Source organism: Furipterus horrens, unplaced genomic scaffold (assembly GCF_987537825.1).
Source record: "Furipterus horrens unplaced genomic scaffold, mFurHor1.1.pri manual_scaffold_9, whole genome shotgun sequence".
Classification (NCBI taxonomy): domain Eukaryota; kingdom Metazoa; phylum Chordata; class Mammalia; order Chiroptera; family Furipteridae; genus Furipterus; species Furipterus horrens.
Window position 1 is genome coordinate 43866663 of NW_028327179.1, and position 23268 is coordinate 43889930.

A 23268-nucleotide genomic window follows, 5' to 3' on the forward strand; every position below is an offset into this window, starting at 1 on the left:
CCCTGGTGTTTTTTGAAATTGCCAATCTGGAGAAGTCAGGTAACCAAATCTACTTTCTCCTCAGGAGTCGGTTTGGAACTTAAATAGTTCAAAAGAAATGTCTACTTTGGCCCACTCATTTTACATGAAACATTTTAGTTGAAAAAAAAATTATCTTATTTTTTATTATAAAGAATAAAAGCACAGATAATTACAGAGGAAGCTCTATCCCTATCTTTGTTTAGAAACTACTGAAAGGTATTTTTCTTCTCTATATTTTTGTTTATTGTTCTTCTAAATAAAATTAAAACTCTGCTTTATTTTTAAGTGCATCCCTTGTCTTTCAAGTAAGAGCAGAAGGGACATGGTAGCAATTAAAATCAAGTCACCAATGCAGGCCCCAGTTAATTTAAAAGGACAAGGGTATACAGAAAGGGGTGTGATGGAGTTTGTCTCTTCTCTGGTAGAGGTGAGGGCATGACCTAGAAAGGCTCTCATTCCAGAATTGAGCTATCATTAGTAACATCCATTGGAACTTACCCTTCGGTTTAAACTTTAAGCCTGCTATAGAAGAGGACCTGTTTTCTTAAGGAGCATTTTACATGCGGTCACATTTAAGTAATATGTCCTTAATTGGGCTTTTTAAAAAGTGGACTCATTTGGGACCTCAACTGGTAGACAAGAACCAAATGGACTTATCAGCAAAGGTGATGGTACTGTATACTTGGTGGGATATGTAAGTTAATAGCATTACCAGTCAGTGATTAGCAGTCCTTGTAAGGCAAAACATAAAGAACTTGTTTGTTCCCCAGCTAGCATTATCCGAGCTAAAGCAAAAGTTATTTTGTGAGCTGAGGGCTGGGTGGTGTTTCCAGGCAGATTTACATGACACTTTTGTTGGTGTGGTTTGCAGATATCCCGACAAGGGCTTTGATGATAATTATTGCCGCAATCCTGATGGCAAGCCGAGGCCATGGTGCTATACTCTTGACCCTGACACCCCTTGGGAATACTGTGCAATTAAAATGTGTGGTAAGTTAGAGTCAAATTTATTGCTTCCTTTTCCTCTCACAGATTGGATCTAAGCAGGTGATTATTAGTGAGACAGGTTAACAACTATTTTACTTGATGCTTTAATGTGTGTAGTTTTTAATATTTTAAGAATGTGTTACATAATCCTGCCCAAGTCCTTATTTTGAAAGAGATAAATATGCAAGTATACACATACACACTAAACATTTATACTTATTGAAAGACCTAAACATTCTCATATTATCAAAAATAAAGAAGAAAAATTCACAGAAGGAGAAAAGGATCAGGGAATATGTGCCATATCATATAGGCTGTAAAAGTTAAGGCCTTAGATTCTTACCTTCCAATCTACATCCTTTCCCTACCTTTCCTCATCAGATATAACATGAGCTGTCAGCTCACTGTGAACCTCTTCTGGTGAATGGCACAGCTGCAGTGATGAATAACAAGTCTACTAGAAGACTCACAGATGTCTTTTTAAATCTCTAGTAGCTGATCCCCACCTGTCCCTGTACGCAACCTACATTCTGTTTCAACCTCTTTTAGTAGTCCCAACAATTCTTTTCTAAAAATATATCCTGTTCTTTACCATTCTCCTGAATTTGTAATAAAAAAAAAAGTTTCTTACTTACTTTGTGGTATCCCTTTAAATCTCTGTGCTTGGTCCTCTCCTCCATGGTTAACTCACATATTTCACTTTTTTCAAATAATGCTACTGAATAATAATTAGATATATACATGCATTTATTCCTATGAGTACAGGTCTTATTTTTTTCAATTGAATCCTAAAATGTTTCAAGATGAGTAGAATTGCATAAATTTAGTAAGGTATAATATTGTTATGAACTGGCTTGATAATATACATATATATATATATATATATATATAATCAGGTACCAGCACTCAGGATGATAACTATACAGTTATGAGGCTATGGACATGTGTATGTGTATTTCCCTGGAACAGTAGGAAGAGGGGGATATTCCTTTAACAAACTTAAACCTAATTCAATGTTATCCACAGTACGACACTGCCAGGTAAATCTCTCTTCACTTAGACATGCTAATAAGAGTGTTTTGGATGACTCAAAGCCCATAGATAGGGGACATGCCTGGCACATGTGAAATAACTGCAGAACCCGGAAGGCCCTCAATGCGAACACAATCTTGCAAAAAAAGTGAATCATCTGTTTGGCCCTCTAAAATAAAGATGACTCCTGTGACAGTGATTCTCTCTATACATCGAATTAGTTCCACTTGTTGACTTTTAAAATCTTGTTACTCTTTCCATCACACTAAACTATTTAGGTACAACTGTTTTCATTCCTTTTTGTGTGTGTTTTTTAGGCATTCTTAAAAGTCATCTTTGGAATAAGACCAGTATAATACACACACACACACACACACACTCATGTGCACACTCACCCTTCAACTGACACACACACACACCAAAAATATCCAAATGTAGTCTTCTCTTCATTTTCCAACCAATTTTTGGTTATTTTTAAAAGACATTGGGAGAAGAAAGAAATAGAGTGAATATAATAACACTCCCTAATTATCAGACCTCTTTTTTCTTTTCCATCCAAGAAAGAGTTAACTAATTATGCAAGTAGCATGCAATAATTCTCATGGCTTTGCTAAACAGAGGTTGGTGTTAATAGGATGTCAATTCTAAAAAAATGGAAGAACTTGTACATTAAACATACAGAGTTAAGATTAAAATAATCTTCTGAGCTTTGGAAATATTATAGAAATAATTTATTACAGAGTAGCTTTTAGTTTATGAAATTACACAGAAAGCCCACATTTTTGATGCCCAGAGGGAAGGGGGGGGCAGAGGCTGGGTTGAGGTGGGCAAAAGGGGTGCAGAATGGGAACATATGTAATAGTGTTAATAATAAAAATAAAGAAAAAAATTTAAAATTAATAAAAGTTGACATTTTGGAATTCTGGAAACTGAGAGATAATGTTTTATGAATATCCTTTTAAATATTTTGGCTTCAATATATAATGGAACCTGTAATGCAAAATCAAGAATTTTGGTGGTGGTTTCAATTGTGTGTTATTTTTCCACTGCTGCATAACAAATTACAAAAAGCTTACTGGCTTAAACAATATCTTTTTTTTTCTCTCACAATTTTTGTTGGTCAGTAGTTCAGGCATGACTCAGGTGGGTTCTCTGCTTAGGATCTCACAAGGCCGCGATCCAGGTGCCTGCCAGAACTACCATCTCATCTTAACACTCAGGGTTCCATTTTAAGTTCACTGGGTATTGGCAGAATTCAGTTTCTTGTCGTTGTAGTGCTGAAATCCTAGGCTCCTAGACAATACCTGTTGTTTCCTCTGATATGATCCTCTCCACAATATGTCAGTTTACCTCTTCAAAGCCAACAAGATAGCTTTCTGTTACTTTGAGCCTCTGACCTCTACACCCTCTTTTAAAAAGCTTGCTTAATTAGGAAAGGCCTACCTAGGGTACTCTTCCTTTAATTAACTTAGAGTCAACTGATTAGGGACTTTAATTACATCTATAAATTCTCTTCATTTTTATGAAGCCAATATAAACTAATAAGCTAATCACAGGAGTGGCTCTCCCATAATGTTCACACCCTCACTCAAAGGGAGGGAGTTATATGGAGTGTACACAAGTGGGTGGGAATCTTGGGAGTCATAATTGCATTCTATATATCACACACATATTTAAATGCACTGGTTGTAACAGAATATCGATTAACACTTTTTATATGTATTTTTAAAAATTTAATTTTTAATATTTTTATTATTGACATTATTACAGATGTCTCCCATTTTCTCCCCCTTTTCCCACCATATTGTTTTCTTCACCATATTATTGCCTGTGTCCATGATTGCATATATACATATATGTTCTTTAGCTAATCTCTTCCAGCCTCCATCCCTCCCCTCTGACATCTATCGGTCTGTTCCATGTGTCCATACGTCTGGTTTTATTTTGTTCATTAGATCCCACATTTGAATGAGATCATATAGTATTTGTCTTTCTCTGACTGGCTTATTTCGCTTACCATAATATTCTCCAGGTCCATCTATGCTGTCACAAAGGGTAAGAGTTTTTTTCATTTTTATAGCTGTGTAGAATTCCATTATGTAAATGTACCATAGCTTTTCTATCCACTTATCTACTGAGGGGTACTTGGGCTATTTCCAGACCTTTGATACTGTAAATAATGCTGCTATGAACATAAGGGTGCATATAGTCTTTCTGATTAGTCTTTTGGGAATCTTAGGTTATATTCCAAGACTTGGGATCTCTGGGTGAAAAGGCAGTTCATTTTTAATTTTTTTTGAGGAAACTCCATACTGTTTTCCACAGTGCCTGCACCAGTCTGCATTCCACCAACAGTGCACTAGGGTCCCCTTTTCTCCACATCTTTGTTGATTTATCGATACTCTGTTCTGGCATGTGTGAGGTGATATATCATTGTGGTTTTAATTTGCATCTCTCTGATAATTAGTGACGTTGAGCATTTTTTGATTCTTAGATGAGCTTTCTGGTTATCTCTCAGCCCAATTACTTTCATTCATTTTCAGTTTTCAATATGTTTGGAAAAAAAGTGGAGTTTATTATGTCACTTACCTTCTTTAAAGTTGGAGGTAAATTTTATTATATATCATATTAGAAAATCATAATTGCCACCATTTATTTAACACCTACAGAAAGGTGTTTTTCATCTACCAGTAATTCTTATTTCAGTTCTACAAAATGGCTGTGATTAGGCCAGTGAGGAAAGGTGTGTAAAGGCATGAATGAGTGGAACATGGTAATTAGGTTGATATGGGTAGGGATGGGCTGAAAACAGAGAAGCTGAAGATGACGAAACAAAATAAGAGTGATGGGAGGCAGATCAAATAAGACCCCGAAGTAGCTCCTTTACTTTCCGTGAGAAACATTGAAAAATTAAGCAAAGAGAGTGGTCATATCTGATTTGTGATATTGAATAGTAGTCTCCAAATCAGTGTCAATGGAACCCAGCGGGGCACAAAGGTCTGTGGGCATGGAAGCTTCAAGGGCTCAAATTCTACCTCCTCTACTTCCATATGAATTCTTTCCCAAAGTCTTCTACTGAGACACATGTGTTCCTAAGGAATCAGTCAAGTTTAATATGTTACATTACTGAAAAAAGGCCCATCCTTTCTGAATTTTAATATGATACATGGAGTTGAAAAAATTAGGGACACTGAACAAAGATCCCTTTGAAAATACTATACATGCTGCTTATGGTTTATGTACTACCAATAATGATATAACTCTATCCAGAATATATACATATACATACACATGTATATACACATGTGTTTGTGTGTGTGTTTAGTGAATGTGTGTTTTTATCTCTTAGCATTTTGTAGTCCCAAGAAATTTAAAAAATAATTTCCATATAAAAAAATATTTTAGAAGACTATGATGGGGCCTTCATAAATAAAACAGACTTCAACATAAAATATATTACAGTAGAATAATACTCTTTGGATAAAGTGGAATGGAAGTGATTCAAGGAGAAAAAGAGCTTGAAAATGTTCATTTTTAGCCACAAACTGGTAGGTATCAAAATACTGTGGTATTTACAGTTTATTAAATCCATTAAAAAATAACATTTTTTGCTTAAAAATGTCAATAGTTATGCTAGAAATCACATTTTTGCAACTATTTTAACTTATATTAAAAGTGCAGAGGTCAACTTATAAACAGAGGAAATATAAATAATTTTTCAAAGTATTTTAGTAACAAGAGAAAAAACAAAAACAAAGAGCCAACAACATAGGAAGACCATTGATCTGGAAGAATTATACTATACGCTTCAAGTCGTTGGCATGGAGAGGGTGGAGGAAGGAGGCAGGTGGGTCTGATAGGATCTGATTTAATAGGGCAGTAAGACATAAAGATAATTGAACTAAGGCAGTAAGCTGTGAGTATAACAGGGTGAGGAAGGATGTGAACACTACTAACGAGGTAGAATATCCAGGATAATGACAAATTGTGTGTCGTGGGGAATAAGATAGGGAAATAGAAAAGTTTAAAATATTTCCTACATTATTGGGTAGATGCTGCATATTTGAATTAAAAGTTTGAGGAGAACGATAATAGGTTTCATTCTCCTTATATTAAAATGCAGGTGATTGATGTATGTACTCATAGCACATCTAAGTTCAGTCTCTTGTGAAGGTCATACAAAGTCGTAAGTAAATAAAAGTGATAGTAAAAGTCTTAGGCCTAACAGGAATCCCAGGTAGCACATAGAGAACACAAAGAGCGTTGTTTGCCCCTTATTGTAGGATTTATTTAATAAATATTTACTGAGTAGGTCTTTCGTGTCAAATGCTTTTTCAGGTTGTGGCAATATAGCAGTGAACAAAACTGACTAAGGCCTATGATAAAACTGAAACTTTAGAACTTTAGCACGAACTAAGAAAGTGAAAGCTGACGTGGCCTTGACATTAAGATATTCACACCTTCTCCAGCCAAGGTTTTGAATACTGCTCTCAGTTACTTTTATTTGTTAAAAAGCTGAATGAACCACAAATTTGTTCCTGTCACTTTGCTTCCAACCTTCTAATCTTACAATCACTGTATCACTGAAAGCAAAGGCTGAATGTTGCTTGTCACCTGATGAACATGTGCCAGGGTTTTCTAGGACAGGTCTTCTCAGTCTTCCTTCACACCACATTCCTCAGAAGGGGTTGTCTGTCCAGTGGCAGCAGCTACATAGATTCTGCCTATATAACTTTTAACAGATTTCAAAGCATTTGGAGTTTTAAGACATTGCAAACACAAAAGATTGAACGTCCTGTACAGTGCCTAGATGAAGTATTGATGTTCTTAGGGTTTTCCCTTGTAATAACTTTATATTCTGAAACACAGTTTGTTCAGTGATTTTCAGGAAGGAATATTAATATTTGTTGGGACTGATTGTATTTTTCTGAACTGAATTTTAACAGTTCTCTGGCAATTGAAAAAGTTGTTGTTGATGTCCCTCGTGAACTCTCATTGATGATTTAAATCAGTTGTTCACAAAATTCTTGGGCTGAAGGTATCTTTGCAATCTTCAGCATTGTTGAGAACACTAAATTGTCAGTGTGGGGTATATGAACCATTATTTATTGTTTTGGAAATTAAAATAAAACGTTTAAAATTTTATTAATTTCCTAAAAATAGGCTTATTGAATGGTAATATAACCTATTTTAAATGAAAAATAACCTTTTTTTTTAGAAAAATAAGGGAAACAATGGCATTGTTTTGGATTTTTTTTGCAAATTCTGATGTTTTTGTAACTTCTTTAATGTACCCTTAATTAGAAGAAGACCACTGAGTGTCTCACATTTGCTTCTGCATTCAGCAGTTTGGGATATCATACACTAAGTGCATCTGGAAATTCCACTTATAAAAATTGATGTCTTAGCATTGTTATGAAAATAGTTTTGAACTCCTAGATCCCTGAAAGGATTTCCAGAGCTCCAGGTGTCTCCCTGCAATTTTTTGTTGTTGTTGTTGTTGCATGTTAGACATGTAAGGTTGATGCAGTCCCGTTAGCATACACTAATTAGAACATGCCTGTCAGCTGCTCCTCACCTCTCACCACCAACTCACCTAGTTGGGGATCTTTTCTATCATTCATTATTTTTATCTCTGATTTTCTTTATTTATGCTGTAGGATGGCTAATCTGCTTTTTAAGTTCTTTTGTATGATTGTACCACCATTACACGGTTTAAATGCCAACACCTAGAATAATCCTAGACATGCCGTTTTCTTCATTCCTCACATTCAGTCTATCAAGACCCGTCAATTTTATCCTCCACGTACTGCTCAAATCTGGCTATTACACTTCATCAATGTCTCCGTTATCCAAGAGAGCATTATTTTACATCTCGAATATTTGAATGACCTTGTGAGTGCAGCTGTACCCATATTCACCAGTTTCCCCTCCAATTCCTTCTCCACAGTGCAAACAGTATGTATTTTGAAAATCTGAGTATATTATTCCCCATACCTAGCATACACCACTCACACAAACCAGTTAAAAATCCTTCAGTGATTTATTTTGACCTCAGGACAAAGATGGAACAAAACCATCTTTTCCTCCTACACCCACATCTCTAACCTCATATACTGCCACATGTCTCTCCGTGCTCTCTGTTCCATCCAGAAGAGATTCTTTCTCATACCTTAATATTTTCCATATTGTCTTTATAGGTCCTTTACCCTTGCCAACCCCTCTGCCTTGAAAAACGTTCTTTCTTCCTGAGTTAAAAGTTCAACTCAGTAATTGAAACCCCCCCCCAAAAAAAAAGTTCAACTCAGTCATCATTTCTTCAGTTATCATTTCTTCATTCAACCTTCCTGACTTGGTCAAATTCCTTATTATATATTTATAGCACCATAAGCCTCTTTTTCCATATGCTTCTTAGGGTGCAGTTTTTACACTTATTTCTAAAATTATTGGTTAATAGATCTCTAAAAATTTGTAAGCTCCAGCAGAGCAAGAACTATGTCTCTTTTTGTATCCCACAGTGCTAACTAAGCACATTGTCTTGCACATGACAGAATTTCCAAAAATTTGTTGAATGAATAAACGTGATCTTCCTACACAGTAATGGTTTTCACTTTCTTTTTGTGACTCCTGGAATTTCTTCAATGCCTCTTGACTTTCATATGAAAACATTGTCTCCCAGGAAGATTTGCTTCATACCTTCTTCCCATCACCTCATCAACTCATCCTCAGGTTTCATGCTTTCCTGGCCTAATTTTTTGTTCCTTTGTTGCTGGTTGTCTTGATGGTCTTTCCTTTACCAACAAAATAGACAGGACTTTCAATGATTTACCTTACTTTTCTCGTCATGTTTCTTTTCCTTATTATTTTTAAACTTCTCTATATGTAAGTGTCCAGAGCCATTTGAATTTTTAACAACTTTATTGAGGTGTAATTGATCTTAAATCTTCACATATTTAATGTTACAATTTGAGGGATTTGAACATATCCTTATAACTATGAAGCCATTTCCAAAATCAAGGTAATAAACATATCCATCGCCTCCAAAAGTTTCATTCTGCCAACCTCCTGCCATTTGTTTATTTATTTATTGTGGTAAGAACACTTAAGTTGAGATCTAGTATCTTAATTGTTAGCCTGCAATACAGTATTGTTAACTATAGGTACTATGTTGTCCAGTAGATCTCTAAAACTTACTCATCTTGCGTAACTGAAACTTTGTACCTGTTGAAAAACTCCCCATTTCAGAATTCTGACCTAGGCAGATCTTTGATAGGTAGGATTGCTATTTAAAAGTGTTGTTATGGACAGAATGTGTCCCTCCCTCACATCACACATTGAAGCCTTAACCCCTGTTGAGTCTGTATTTGGAGATATGGCTTTTAGGATACAATTAAAGTTAAATGGGGTTAAATGAGGATTAGTGATCTTATAAGGAGAAGAGATCATTCTCACTCTCTCACTCCACCATATGAGGACACAGTGAGAAGGCAGCCATCTGCAATCCAGAGACCAAATTGCTGGCACCTTGATCTTGGCCTTCCCAGCCTCCAGAACTGTGAGAAAATACATATCTGTTGTTTAAGGCCCCCACTCTATGGTATTTTGTTATAGCAGTCTGACCAAGCTAATGCATGTTGCCATTGGTAATTAATAAAGGGAACCCTTCCTCATAGTAACCAATGTACATCAGTAACATTTTAAGAGAATATTTACCTTTTAAAATTCAGTGTGTTTGTATGTTGAGAAAATAATTTCCTAAAGTTATATACAAATACATTGAAATTATTCTCTTTTTTAAAGAAACCTGGTTATTTCTCTGAATTTTATTAATCCTTCCAAAGCCAGGCAGGGATTTATAGAAACAAAATATTCTTATTGTAGTCTGAGTCAGGAAAAATAGTGCTATCATACCCTTTCTCAAGGGAAAGATCTTATACTTGGAGGTTTTTTCCAAGTCATCTACTAAAGAATAAGAGTATAGAATTGAAGACCTTTCATGAAAGTCTTGTCTCTTGAGCATTTTATACCAGAAAAGGCTTGGATAAAGTCCAGGGAAATGTTTCAGATAGGAAGTGTAGGTTCACATGGAAAGCAAACGTGCAAGCAATTTGAGGTTTGCTTTGGAGGTCTTTATACTACTTTCCCACATCAATTTTAAAAGAAGAAGCTCTTTAAATTTACATTGAACCCGATCCTGTCTTTTGTGGACCCAAGAGTACAAGTCTGTTGACAGGAGAGTAGCTTTACACACTGTTCTCAGTCTCCAGGGACTATCCTAAGGACACCCTGCATTTCAGTTGCTCTTCAATAGCCGGAAATAAGAAGTGGGTTGGATTGAAGGAAGAAGCAGGTATTTGTCTAAGGGCCTCTGAAGCAAATTGATCTTCTCTATAGGCAAAATAACAGCAATAGCATATCACCCCTGGATAAAACAAATTTGGGGGATGTAGGGGAAGTGTAAATGTAGGGGTTTACTTATCTACCATGTAAATGTTACAGAGCCATGGTGTGGCTCTCTGTAATGAACATGTGCATTTGAATTCTCCAGTTGCCATTCATTGACCTCCATCAGGGCTATATAGTCTCTCTGCATAGATTTGGCTAGCCTTTCACAGAGAAAATGGATCAGATTTATTAGTCATCTTGTTCTACTGGTCTCTTTTTTTTCAGGGGGTCAGATGTTTATCCCAAGAATTACATCACAGTTAATGTTCATTCTCTCAAAAAAAATCTTCTTAAAACTTAAAGTTCCCCACTAGCAATCAGATCATGGCACACCCACACCAACAAAGTGAAATGAATGTTCCAAGAGGCATCCATTATATTTGATTGTATTCTAGCAGGAGAATAAAACTTTCAATAGCAAATGTTGTTTTCCTTAAAGCATTTTCAAACAGAAACCTTTGTGTCAATCATCAAAGAAAAACATTCTCTCTCTCATGGGCCACTGAGGATCTTATAAATATCTTTGCATCTGCTCCAAAGGGTGGTCAGTACTGACACCGCTGGCAAATGTATTATTTGTGAGGAACTCTCAGAATAGTCCCTGGTATTTTCAGTGTGAGCTTTGTAGATATAACCTGCAAAAATATTTGTGTATGTGGGGATGCAGCATTTTAAAAACATGTTGCTTTGGCTGGACTTGATCAGCTTCAGCTGATATTTGGGGATGTTTCTGTGCTTATTTAACACTTCACTTGGCTACCAGAGACTCTTCAAACCCATCCCTTAATTCAGGTACTACATTAAAACATTAAGTCTAAAGGAATAGCTTTCCCAACATTTAGTGGCTCTTCCCAAATTAATTGTCATAAAACATTTGTTTTGTTTTTGTAACAATTTTTAATATTTATATAGTAGGACATCTGAAGAAGTTTATTTTATTACAGTTCAGGAATAATTTATTTTGTTTGAATAGTAAGTGCATGTGTAGGCAGCACAGATCAAACATTTATATAACAGTTAAATGGTCTATGGACAAATCATTCATCATGGTCCTCATCAAATAGTATTTATTAAGCAGCTGCATGAGTCTCATAATAACTATTTATCGAGGGAAACTATTTAGTTATCTTCTACTTATTTATATTTTTGCCTTTGTTATTTACTCTTATGCATTGCTTGCCATCAGAACTAGGCAGTTCTTGTTTATGGGGTTACTTCCAGCAATCGAATGTCAAATGGGATAAGTGCAGATGTACTAACTTTAGAAGGTACTTTTTAAAGTAAAATGCTATCTAGATACTGCTAGTTTGTAGTTAAAGTCATAAATAATATTTCCACTGGATTAAAGCACAAGAATAAGTAAAACCATCAAGTTGTTTGAGGTTATATATTTGAAAGTATGGATGCTTATTAAAATAAAAGACAAAAATAATATTATCATTTAGATTTTTTATATTTTAACTGAGGCTTGTTTTAGTTCAGACTGCTATAACAATACCATAGACTGGGTGGCTGAAAACAACAGACATTTATTTCTCGCAGTTTTGGAGTCTGGAAAGTCCAAAATCAAGGTATTTGCAGATTTGGTAACTGATTCATAGATGGCCATCTTCTTGCTGTGTCCTCATATGGTAGAATTAGTTGGGGAACTCTGTGATGTCTTTTATAGGGGCATGTATCCCATTCATGAGGGTTCTGTCTTTTTAACCTAATCACCTATCAAGGCCCCATCTCCTAATTCTATCATATGAGCAATTAGGACTTCAACATATAAACTTAGGGGAGACACAAATATTTAATCTATTGCAAGGCCTACAGAAAAGTTATAGTTATTCTGTACCATATTCTGTTAATGCACATAGTTCTTTGTATTCTGTAACTTGTAATTTTGAAAGGTTTTAGGTTCCATCTCCAACTTAGAATTTGTTAAATAATCCAAGTTATTTAAATCAACTCCAAGATTTTGGTTTTTATTTAACCATTTTAACTTATATTATCTTTTTGTAAATATTTAGTGACTCCTTAAGATAAGATTTATCAAAGGTTTTAAAATAAACTAATGAAAGTTTAGGAAAAAACTCTTCAACATAATTGTTCAAATAATGATTCTATGATTGCTACTTTTAAAACTGAAAGATTCCTTAATAAATCTCATTGGGAACCTCTGCAGTTGAGGTGCAAAGTTAAAATCAACAATATAGTTCTCTGAACTTGACACTGAAATTTTAGTGGATCAATCAGCAGTGAAATATTTTCCTTTTTATTCTTATGTAAGTAGTATTTTCTTTGACTCAGGGTTTTGTGATATAGATATTTCTTTTCATAAATTTACTTTCTAAAATGTGAAAACTTTGCCCTCAAATTAGGGAAATACTTATTTCTACTGGCTTTTATAATTTAGCATTCCTGTTAATATTTTCTGATGATCATGCGATTGCTAACTCTTTGAATTTTCCTGGTATTAGTTTCCTAATGAACTATGATAATATTTAAGTTAATTATCTCATAAAGAGCAGTGTAATTAAAATTGTTTTTGAGTTTAGAGCTCTAGGTATTCTTTCAAATTTTAACATCTATGGGTCATTTCTATTATACAATAACATCACTCTATAAATAGTGTTAGTAAAAAAAATTTACTTTGAGAATGCAATTATTCTCTAGAAATGACACCTTATATTTAATCTTATATTAACATTATAGGCATAACATTTTGCTCTCTCACCCTCACACACACAGGCATAGTTTTAAAATAAGAGGCTACATTCGTATAGTAGGGAAAACAGCCCTCTGAACCTGCGTCCACATTTAAAATCCATCAAATAATGGCCAAGTCCCTTATCATCTCTGAATATCACATTCCTTTTTTTCACTGTTTGGGTTGGTATCTGGCTAATCATACTGTTGTCCAAGGAGAAGAAGAGCCTCTTAGTCTCTGATGGGCTGGGCTCAGCCTCATCCTAGGTTCCTAGTGAGATGTGTTGGGCCCATCTCTAGCTAAGGGTGGCCCTGATTGACAAGACTGTGTTTTTCAGGTACATGTTCACAGTATCAGAGCAATAACTGAGCCTGGGAAATAAACTCCCCAAACTAGGTTTTAAACTCTTGCTCCCCCCTCCCCAAACTTCTTTAGGAACTGTTTTCTAAAAAATTCTGCACTCTATTTTCCTTCTAAAAAATAAAAATACTTCAACCAGGCTCCTAGCGACAGATGGGTTTCCATCAAGCCCTAGGGTTTGTTTTTTGTTGTGCATATGTGTGAGGGTGGGTTTATTCTTTCTTTTTTTTCTTTTTTAAATTAAATAAAAGCTAGTGATGACTTCCTTTAAACTGTCCACATAAAAATAAAGAGTTATAGTTTCAGCCTTGAAAAAAAAAATGGGCCAGTAATAAACAAATAAAACTACACACACACAAATAAGTAGGAAAGTAAAAGAGTAGAGTACCCAAGACAGGCAGTGTAGGTCTGTGCAAAGCTAGTGGAAGTGTTTTCACTTTGACTGCTCTAACTCTGACCTTTCTCCCATTGCCAGGATTCTGAGTCCTGACCAAGGTCACAAGTTTGCTGCCCAAGGAGATTGTGTCCAAGAAGTGAGGGAATCAAAACTTTTCTTCTTTAAATGTTAAGCTAATGAATTGATGGATTCCTGGGGATCATTGATTTTTGTCTTCTTTCACATCATAGTTTTATATATAGATATGAAATATAGCAGTACAAGCTTGAGCTTTTATCTGTTTTAGAGTTATCATCCGTTAAAGACTTCCCCCCATAGTCTCTTCAAGTAATTTAACAGTAAACTCAAATCATTGGAAATGTAGTAGTTTAGTGGCATTTTTTTTTAATGAAATATGTACAGTTTCTTAGGGCCTATGAAATACATCTTATTTTCTATTTATTGAAATAAATTTAGTAGGTAATATTATAATGATAAAGGACTTGTTAATTAGAACAAACTTTTTCTATATACAAGCCATTTCTCCAAGTCCAATCATTTTTGTTCTTCCTGAATCAATATGTATTTTATATCTATCTATCATCTATCATTTATCATCACTCTCATATCTATCATCTCTTTAACTATCATCTATCTAATCAACACTCAAAGACCACTTAATGGGTCAGTCTTATCTCTATTTGAATTTCCTATTTAGGATAATTCTGAGCCACATTTTTTTTTCTTAAGATACATACATTAAAAAAATAAAGCATTTAAAAATGAGCTGAAGTTATTAAAAGGATGATGTGTAGAAATTTGTGTATACAACATATTCCAGTGGTTGGAATGGTCATTAAATAATCCTCTTCTTTTTTTTTTTCACAAAGCTTCATGGAGTAACACCAAAATTAAGCTCTATGTAGTTTCCATGGAATTTAATGAAATAAAGTATTTGGCAACACAAGGTAGTAATTATCTATAAGAAAGATATACATTTTAAAAAATTAAAGAGACACTTTAAAAGAATTTACATTATTAAGCAACACTTTTATAGACATCCCCAGCCTCTGAAGTAATGTCTAATTTTGACTTCCCCTTTGGAAAAATGATACATCTAATTCCAGATTACGGTAGATGAATCAAAGACATTTATTAAAATCTTTAACTGTCTTGGAAGGTGTCAACTAGAGTTTTATCCAGCAATATCTTGAATGACCACTGGAATTGTAAAGGTAATTGAGGAGTTTACACTAACTTTACTCTTGCGAACTATAAACATTTCATGTATGTTTTGAGAAGACTTATTAGTTTTACTTGTTCCAGAATGTTTTAAGTTATATTTTGTTTAAGTGGGTAACATTAAGAACAAAAAGAAAGTCCTAGCTGTGGTAAAAATTTAATTTTGTAATTTTTTTTTTACTTTTTAACTGATTTTAATGATCTTTACATAGTATGGTAAGACTTGCAGTTGGACTAAGAAAAGAGCAAGAAATAAGTCTGCCTAGGAGTAAGTAATTTGCTTTTATAATGCCAACAAGTTGATTAAAAAGAAAAAATTAGCATATCAGCTTAGAATATATTTGTAATGTAAGAAGAAGACCCTGGTTAATACCATGATGAGTTTTATATGTATTTAAGCAAATTAATTTTAGGAATAATGGTATAGTTATTTGAGAGACACTGTATATTCAGCATATATAAGTTATGCCTTTAAATAACTTTTCAAGAAAACCTAATTTGGTGTTTGTAAGGAAAATTGGAAAGGAGATAGCAATAATGATAAATTAAATTTTTATAACCCTGCTCTCTAGACCAACATTAATTTTCCTTTTCTTAATTTTTTTAATGGCCAAATTTAGACGTTACATTATTAAAAAGCAGAGTGCTTTTAAAATGTTCTACTTGATTACTGTATTACTCATAGATGCTTTTCAATTTCCAAAGTAAGAAAAATTATTTAAAAAAACATGTATGTGGTACTAAAATGTTAATAGAGAGGTTTTATATCTAATATTAATAAATTAGTTGACAGGTTCAGGAAATTTAAGTATTATTCATTGATTTTTTTTAAACTGGTCTGGATAAAGCCAAGCTAAAATATTCTCTTTAATAAGCACAAAAATTTTGCAGCTGAATCCACCTTGTCAACTCATTGTTTTAGGTTGAGTATGATAGTAATAATAAAAAATTGAATTTATTATTCCAGTCAATTACTATAAAAACTTATGTGACAAAAATCCCTGGTAATACAAATGCAAATGAACACTCAGAAGAAAATGACAGGTTGAAAGATTTTATGTAGTTTATATTTCTTTTCACGAATAGCTCACAGTACTATGAATGACACGGATGTCCATATGGAAACAACTGAATGCATTCAAGGTCAAGGAGAAGGTTACCGGGGCACTGTCAATACCATTTGGAATGGAATTCCATGTCAGCGATGGGATTCTCAGTATCCTCACCAGCATGATATAACTCCTGAAAATTTCAAGTGCAAGTGAGTAAATTAGGCAAATATTATAAATTTCCAGTAAGCCCTGGGGAAATGAGTCAGGGTGGTTACTTTTTAGTAGTCTGTGTTTGTGATCCTTAAACTTTAGTGTCCCTAAGGATTATCAGGAATTAAGAAGAAGATTAATCCACTCAGAGATTTTAATATTTGAACTTCAAATATATATTTTAACAAGTACACTAGGTGATTCTGAATCAGATGATTAGGGAGCACATATGTAGGTTTCTGGTCACAGCTTTGTTCTCACAGATTTATTTAGTAAACCTTTTTAAATTTTCATATTAACTTTAGGGGAGTTTACATACTTTTTCTCCTACAAGAAGAGGAATACCTTGATTTAGGCTGACATTTTAAACTGATGTCTTGCCAGCCTTGAAACAATTTTTTTTTTAATTTAAATGAGTATTTTCCTATTCTTTCAAATTTTTCTTTAAAAATGTGGGTAAGTGAAACAATTGTTTAGATGAATCAAGCCAAAAAAATTTCCCTTGAATATCAGTTATGTAGTTGTATGTGCCTTCTCTGTGGCTGCTTTTTTTCACCACTTGACTTTTGTTGGAGAGACTGCCACAATGCCATGTGTTTTTAAATTGTCCACCTTGTTATTGGGAAACATAAAATGATTGCTTTTAAAATTTATAACACACGTGTCATTCATAGTGGCTTTGCTGAAATAGCACCTATAAATAACATATATTGGCTTTATGTAATTGGATTTTAATAAGAGAGCTTAACATTTCAAGATGGAGAATTATGAGCACTAGTTGGCCCATCCACTGGAGAGGGGAGATATTTTATGGTTTTATTTTGTTTTTAGTTAATTTAATGTATTTACTCAGATAGTAAATATTCATCTGTTATGAGTTTTTCATTATTTTATAAAAACAAATTTATAGTTGTCATTCTGGGTTTATTTCCCACCATTTTCTTCACAGCAGTACACTATTCCTGACCTATGTATTTCACACCTTAAAAATAAATATGGAAGTAGAGAAAGCAAAGAAAATGAGCAAAGGTTAGTTAAGAGAGACAAAGAAGACAGTGTCAGTGCCATTCACAGTTTGTTAACTTCTAATGACTGGAAATACTCAAGTATAAATTCATGTATGCATGAATATCCAATCAGATTCAACTGTAAGGAAAGGAGAATAATTATAAAAATTTAATTCATACATTTCACAATAAAAAAATTATCAAAAGTTTAGCTGTTATTTGTTATCATAATTTAAGTAATCTTTTCTTCATTTAGTTGTTTGGTCAAGATAACCAAACTTACATACCAAAAAGCAAAAAGTGAGCTTTGCTATAAAACAGATAAAAATCTGACTCAACATTTTTCTCAGAATATTGATGCATTTAATATTTGTGGTCTTGTAGAGAATAGGGTGCTGCTCAGTTGTCTCTGTATTAAACACTATTTGCCTCAATACTAAGATTCATTAATAATGACAGTTTTTAAAACTATAATGCATCTATAGTTCCTGTGATGCATCTACATGAATTATATAATGATTCATTTGTTTTAGCAATTGTAAACAATTCTTTCATCAAGTGAAGGGAAAGATTTTAGGAAAAATATTTGGGCACACCTTGACTCTCAGACTTGCTTAATTTAGATTAATGACGTGCTTCTAGATGGATTTTGAAAGTGGGCCTAAACTAAAAGTTTTGTTAGCCTTAGATCTCCGTTTAATTATCTTGCCTTAATTAACAATTCAAAACAATTTAACTAAGAAATCTTTATCTAAAATTATAAATTTGTGCAAACTTTATGTAAATTTAAATGCACATATTTTGTACTGTCATAAATTTTTGAAACATAAATATAAATTGGTTTGAAAGAAATAAAAGATTTTCTTTATCTTTCCAGTTAATAATTTTATCATTTTATAAGAAGGCTAATGGCTTGAACATGGGTTATAACTATAAAAACTTGCTGTATTGGCAATCACTGTTCTTGTAACCTTAAACAACAAAGTTTGTGTTGGGACCTTTTTTTAACTAGATAAACTCAAGGTTTTATAACCAAACTCAAGTTTATTCCTTTAAAAACTCCTCAGTTTCTAATGGTCAATTTGGGTATTAATAAAATTATAGTACTTCTAATTGGACCTATGTAAATAATGTAGTTTCCAATAAATTGAATATTAATTTTGTAAAGTTATTAGCCATGGATCTAAGAAAAGAAAGTACAAACTTGCTTCATATTAGAGAACAGTTTCAAGCAAAGAACATTATAAATTCAATATTTTATTTAAAATTAAGCTTATATTAAGATTCACATTAAAATCCTTTTACATACAGAACATATTTGTATAGACTTTTTCCTTATTGAGAACTCTAAATAATTAACAAATCACTGGTAAAATAAAGGATGTATGTATACTACACTGACATCTTCTATATAGTTAGGTTTCTATAGTATAATTATGCCTTCATTTTACAAAAAAAAATATTTATAAAGATTTGGCTAACTACTCTAAATTAAGACATAACTAGTTTGAGGTTAAAGTAGATACATAGATGTAGCCAATTAAATAAATCAAGGTAACAACTCAAAATAGAACTAGCTACATTTTCTTTTTCAAATGTTTGAATATGGGAAACTTTGATTTTAAATTAGAGGAGTTAATAGCCTTTCTTCTGCAGAAAGATACATGTTGTTTCTACATTATATATGAACCATAAAAACATAATAAATAACAGGTCAGTTTTTAAAGCTTGTAACCATTCAGAGTCCAGTTCCTGAGAATGAGTGAGAAGAATGAAGTGGCACTAGTTCTCCCTTCTGTGAAGCAATAGTGTTTCTCTGGAACTCCAGGCCTGTGAAAGCAAAAGGATACCGATATCTGACAACATTTATTTCAGTAATGGAGGCAGTATCAGTTGTCTACTGAATTCTAAATTCGTAAGACAATCCTAAAACTAAAACATAGAACTCTAATTATAGACATGCACACATACTGGGGTTCTAGAAATGTAATAGTGCTGATCCCATCCAGGTAAGAACTTGGGCAATTTACATTAACATGCTTATTCTCAATAGGGACCTAAGAGAAAATTATTGCCGAAATCCAGATGGGGCTGAGTCACCCTGGTGTTTTACCACTGATCCAAACATCCGAGTTGGCTACTGCTCCCAAATTCCAAAATGTGACGTGTCAAGTGGACAAGGTAATAGTTGACATTTTACAATGTGGCCATGATTAAATTTAGAGGAAATGCCTAAAGGGAGTACACATTTTACAGCAGAAGACCTACTTCTCATTGTACTGCTTTCTCTGCAGAGCAAGCAAAGTCACCAAATCTAAAGCTGAACTTATTTATCATATTCATTTGCTCAGCATTTATTTATCTGTTTGCATGTTTACCAGTGCCAGATGCCATTCTAGGCACTGGTGATATCCGGGAAACAAAACAAAATTCTCTGATGACATGCATGGAACTAATTTCTAATAAACAGAAAACAAGCCAAGAAAAAAGGTGGGGTTAATAAATTAATGAGTGCTAGAGAGAAAAGTGTCCCAGTCAGAAGATAGGGGTTTTGCTACTTTATGTTTTGTTTCAAAAGATTATATATATTAAGGAAATATTTAAAGAGTCCCAGAAAGAAGTGCTGGAGCAAAATGTACCATATGTACATATTTATAAAGAGCATTCTAGGTAGAGAAAATCTGCAGCTGAAAATGGCATGAGATGGGGGGAGTGCTTGAACAGTTTAAAGGAAAAAGCAGCACTTCATTGTGGCTAGTACAGAATGAGCAAGTTAGTAGCAGGAGACAAGGTTACAGAGCAACTGGGCTAAAATTGCATAGGCCTTGTAGGAATTAGAAGGATTTACACTTTTATTCTGAATGAAAAGAAACTGTTGTAGGGTTCTGAGAAGAAAATTAAATGACCTGTCAAACTTAAATTTTAACTGGCCAATTCTGGCTGCATTATGGAAAGTAGCCAGGACTTCTGACAAGAGCCAAAAAAAGAGAATCAACTGAGTGACTGTTTCAATAATTCAGGCACGAGATGAGAGTGATGTGGACTGGGTGTTAGCCATGGAGATGGTATGTAGTGGTGGAGTTTCTGATAAGTCACCATTACACTTGAAAACATAGATGCCATTGAAGACAACTGTTTCAGGAAGCTGCAGTAGAGAAAAGTCAGATTGAAATAGGTTTAAAAATAAATCATTTGTCAAAGTATAATAATAATGTTGGGCTCTGGGCATTTATTGCTATACAATTAATTGAGTTATATTTTTCAAATAATAATGTTTTTCACATAAATTTAATTATGATGGTCATGGTGAGTCCTAAATCATCCTAAAATATCCAAAACAAATTTAAAGCTTCATTTCTATACATGCTCATCTGTTTTTTTTACTTCTTTCTCAGTAACATTTTCATGGAAGAGTTGTAGAGAAAAGAAGGGATGAATCCCTTTTCAGTCAATTTCATTGTTCTTTGGCAGATTTTAAAGATCATTTAGAAAGGAATTTAGAACCAATGATTAAGAAAGTTTTGGTACCAGCTGGATGTTCTGTTCCTATCTGGTTCATTTAACTTGTTACTGATAATTTGTGATAATAGAGGCAAATGAGAACAATTGTTTTATAAATGTCTGGTATATATTGAGTTCTTTTATATACAGTACATATATATTACTTACTTAAAGGATCAGGTAATATAAAATGAGCATTTTGGATTTTAGAAGTTAAGTTGGTGTTATTGCTTATCTATTAAGTACACACAGTAATAGATGAAAAAATTAGTTTTATGGAATTTAAATAACTTGCCTAAATACTCAGGTTAGTACATCTGGGATTGGTTATACCTCTCCTTAAGATGATCTTTCCATTACTCGATGCTTTCTTTCTTTTATTAACACTTTAACAGTGTATTCCATTATTTTTCTTTAATAATGTATTGTACCTGGTGCATTGCAACAAAGTGCAGGCTCTGTGCAGCAATTTAAAAATGAAGAAGACCTACTTAAGAGACACAGTTAGCCGACTCAACATACAGCTGTGATATTTTAACACTGTTATGCTATTGTATGCTATTGCCAAGCTAATGGTATGCATTGTTATATAGGTGATATGTATGCACACACGGACATAGACACGCACGCACACACAAACAAAAGGATGTTGCTCATATTCTCTTCATATAACAGAAAATATAAATTACACTAACAGATTGATGAGTTAGAAACTTCTCAAATCTTGCAAATCTAAATTGACATATGTATAAATGCTCTTCTATGTGGATATTAAATAACTGTTTAAAAATAAAAACTGCAATTGCAGAATTTCTTTAAAAATGCTGATAAAACACCATTTATTAGATTACACTTAAGACAGTAAGCAGAAGACAATTCACAGCTTTAAATATTTATATCAATATCATAAATAATGAAGACAAGCCAATGAAATTTCCAGCTCAAAGAATTGGGGAGAGTTCTGGCCAGTATGGTTCAGTAGATTGAGCACCGGACTGTGAACCAAAATGTTGCCGGTTCGATTCCCAGTCTGGTATATGACTGAGTTGTGGGCCAGGTTCCCAGTTGTGGGTGTGTGAGAGGCAACTATATCACCTCTCTCTAAAAATAAGTATATAAAATCTTTAGAAAAAAAGAATTTGGGAGAAAAGTAAACCAAAAACATTATAAGAAAACAAAGACAGATCAAGAAAAAGGGAACTAATGAGTAAATTATGATTCTTTGAAAAAATAAATAAAATAGACCTCACCAGCTATTTGTCTCAAGAAAAAATATGTAAAATATATTAATTTTTTTAATTATAAAATACAATTATTTCAAATATGTGTGTTATATATTATGTAATTATAAAATATAATTATCAAAAGAGATAACCATTGAAACAGGAAAATTGGAAAACATAAGAGAATACATTATACAACCTCTTGTAAAAAATCTTTAAAAATAAAAATAAAATGGGTAATTAACTAAAAAAATTCAAGTTATTTGAATTGCTCCTGGTTAAAAAAAAAAAAAAAGCTTATATAGACTAATTCCTAAGAAAAATATGAAAATTTATTACTGAACAATTTCAGCAAAAATAACCCATGCCTAGATATATTCACAGATGAGATTATCTCAGCGCTACATGAATTGTCCTGTAACTTAAACAATATAGTAAACTTCCAAATTATTTCTATAATAGAATTACAATATTGATACTTAAACATGATAAATATAGCACAGATGTAATTTCATCGTCTCATTTGTGAATATTAACATATAGATCCTAAATAAAATTTGAGTAAATAGTCCAATAAAGAAACCACCACTTAATTGGAGAAACATTAGAGGCACTCTTAATAAGGTTAAAAAAGTATTTTAAAAAGGACTATCTGCTATCTCCTTTACTATTTAACATTGTAAATACTGCATGTTATTTATTTCCTTTAACATTATATTGGCGATATTATCTACAATTAGGTAAGAAAGCATAATTATTAGATAAAAAAGCAAAATACCTGCTTTTATGCAAATGATATAAAGATAATATATTTGGAAAACTGAATTTAAGTAATAAAAATATTTACTAAAGTAGCAAGATATACAATTAATATACAGCTATCAGTTGTATTATACACGAGCTTGACAATCTAAGTAAATAGAAAACTACATCTATACTAGCAACAAAACTGATGAAAACATAGGAATAGACTTAGAATTGTGTAACATATATGTAATAAAAATTTTAAAGTACTTCTGGAAGCCACTGAGTTGTCCTTTAACATGTAGAAAAACATTCCTTGCCCAATGTCTTAAATACATAAATTATGCCAAGGTTAATTTATAAATTTGATATT

General features: G+C 33.1%; 1 protein-coding gene across 2 annotated transcripts in view; it reads left to right on the forward strand.

Annotated features, from left to right (window-relative positions):
• The window catches only part of HGF (hepatocyte growth factor), a 74428-nt gene that overhangs the window by 24229 nt on the left and 26931 nt on the right, over positions 1-23268 (forward strand). For both annotated transcript variants that reach the window (XM_090286719.1, XM_090286718.1), the window contains exons 7-9: positions 893-1011; positions 16245-16419; positions 19481-19608. In XM_090286719.1, the coding sequence (XP_090142845.1) occupies positions 893-1011; positions 16245-16419; positions 19481-19608 (422 nt within the window). The remainder of the gene's footprint in view (positions 1-892; positions 1012-16244; positions 16420-19480; positions 19609-23268) is intronic.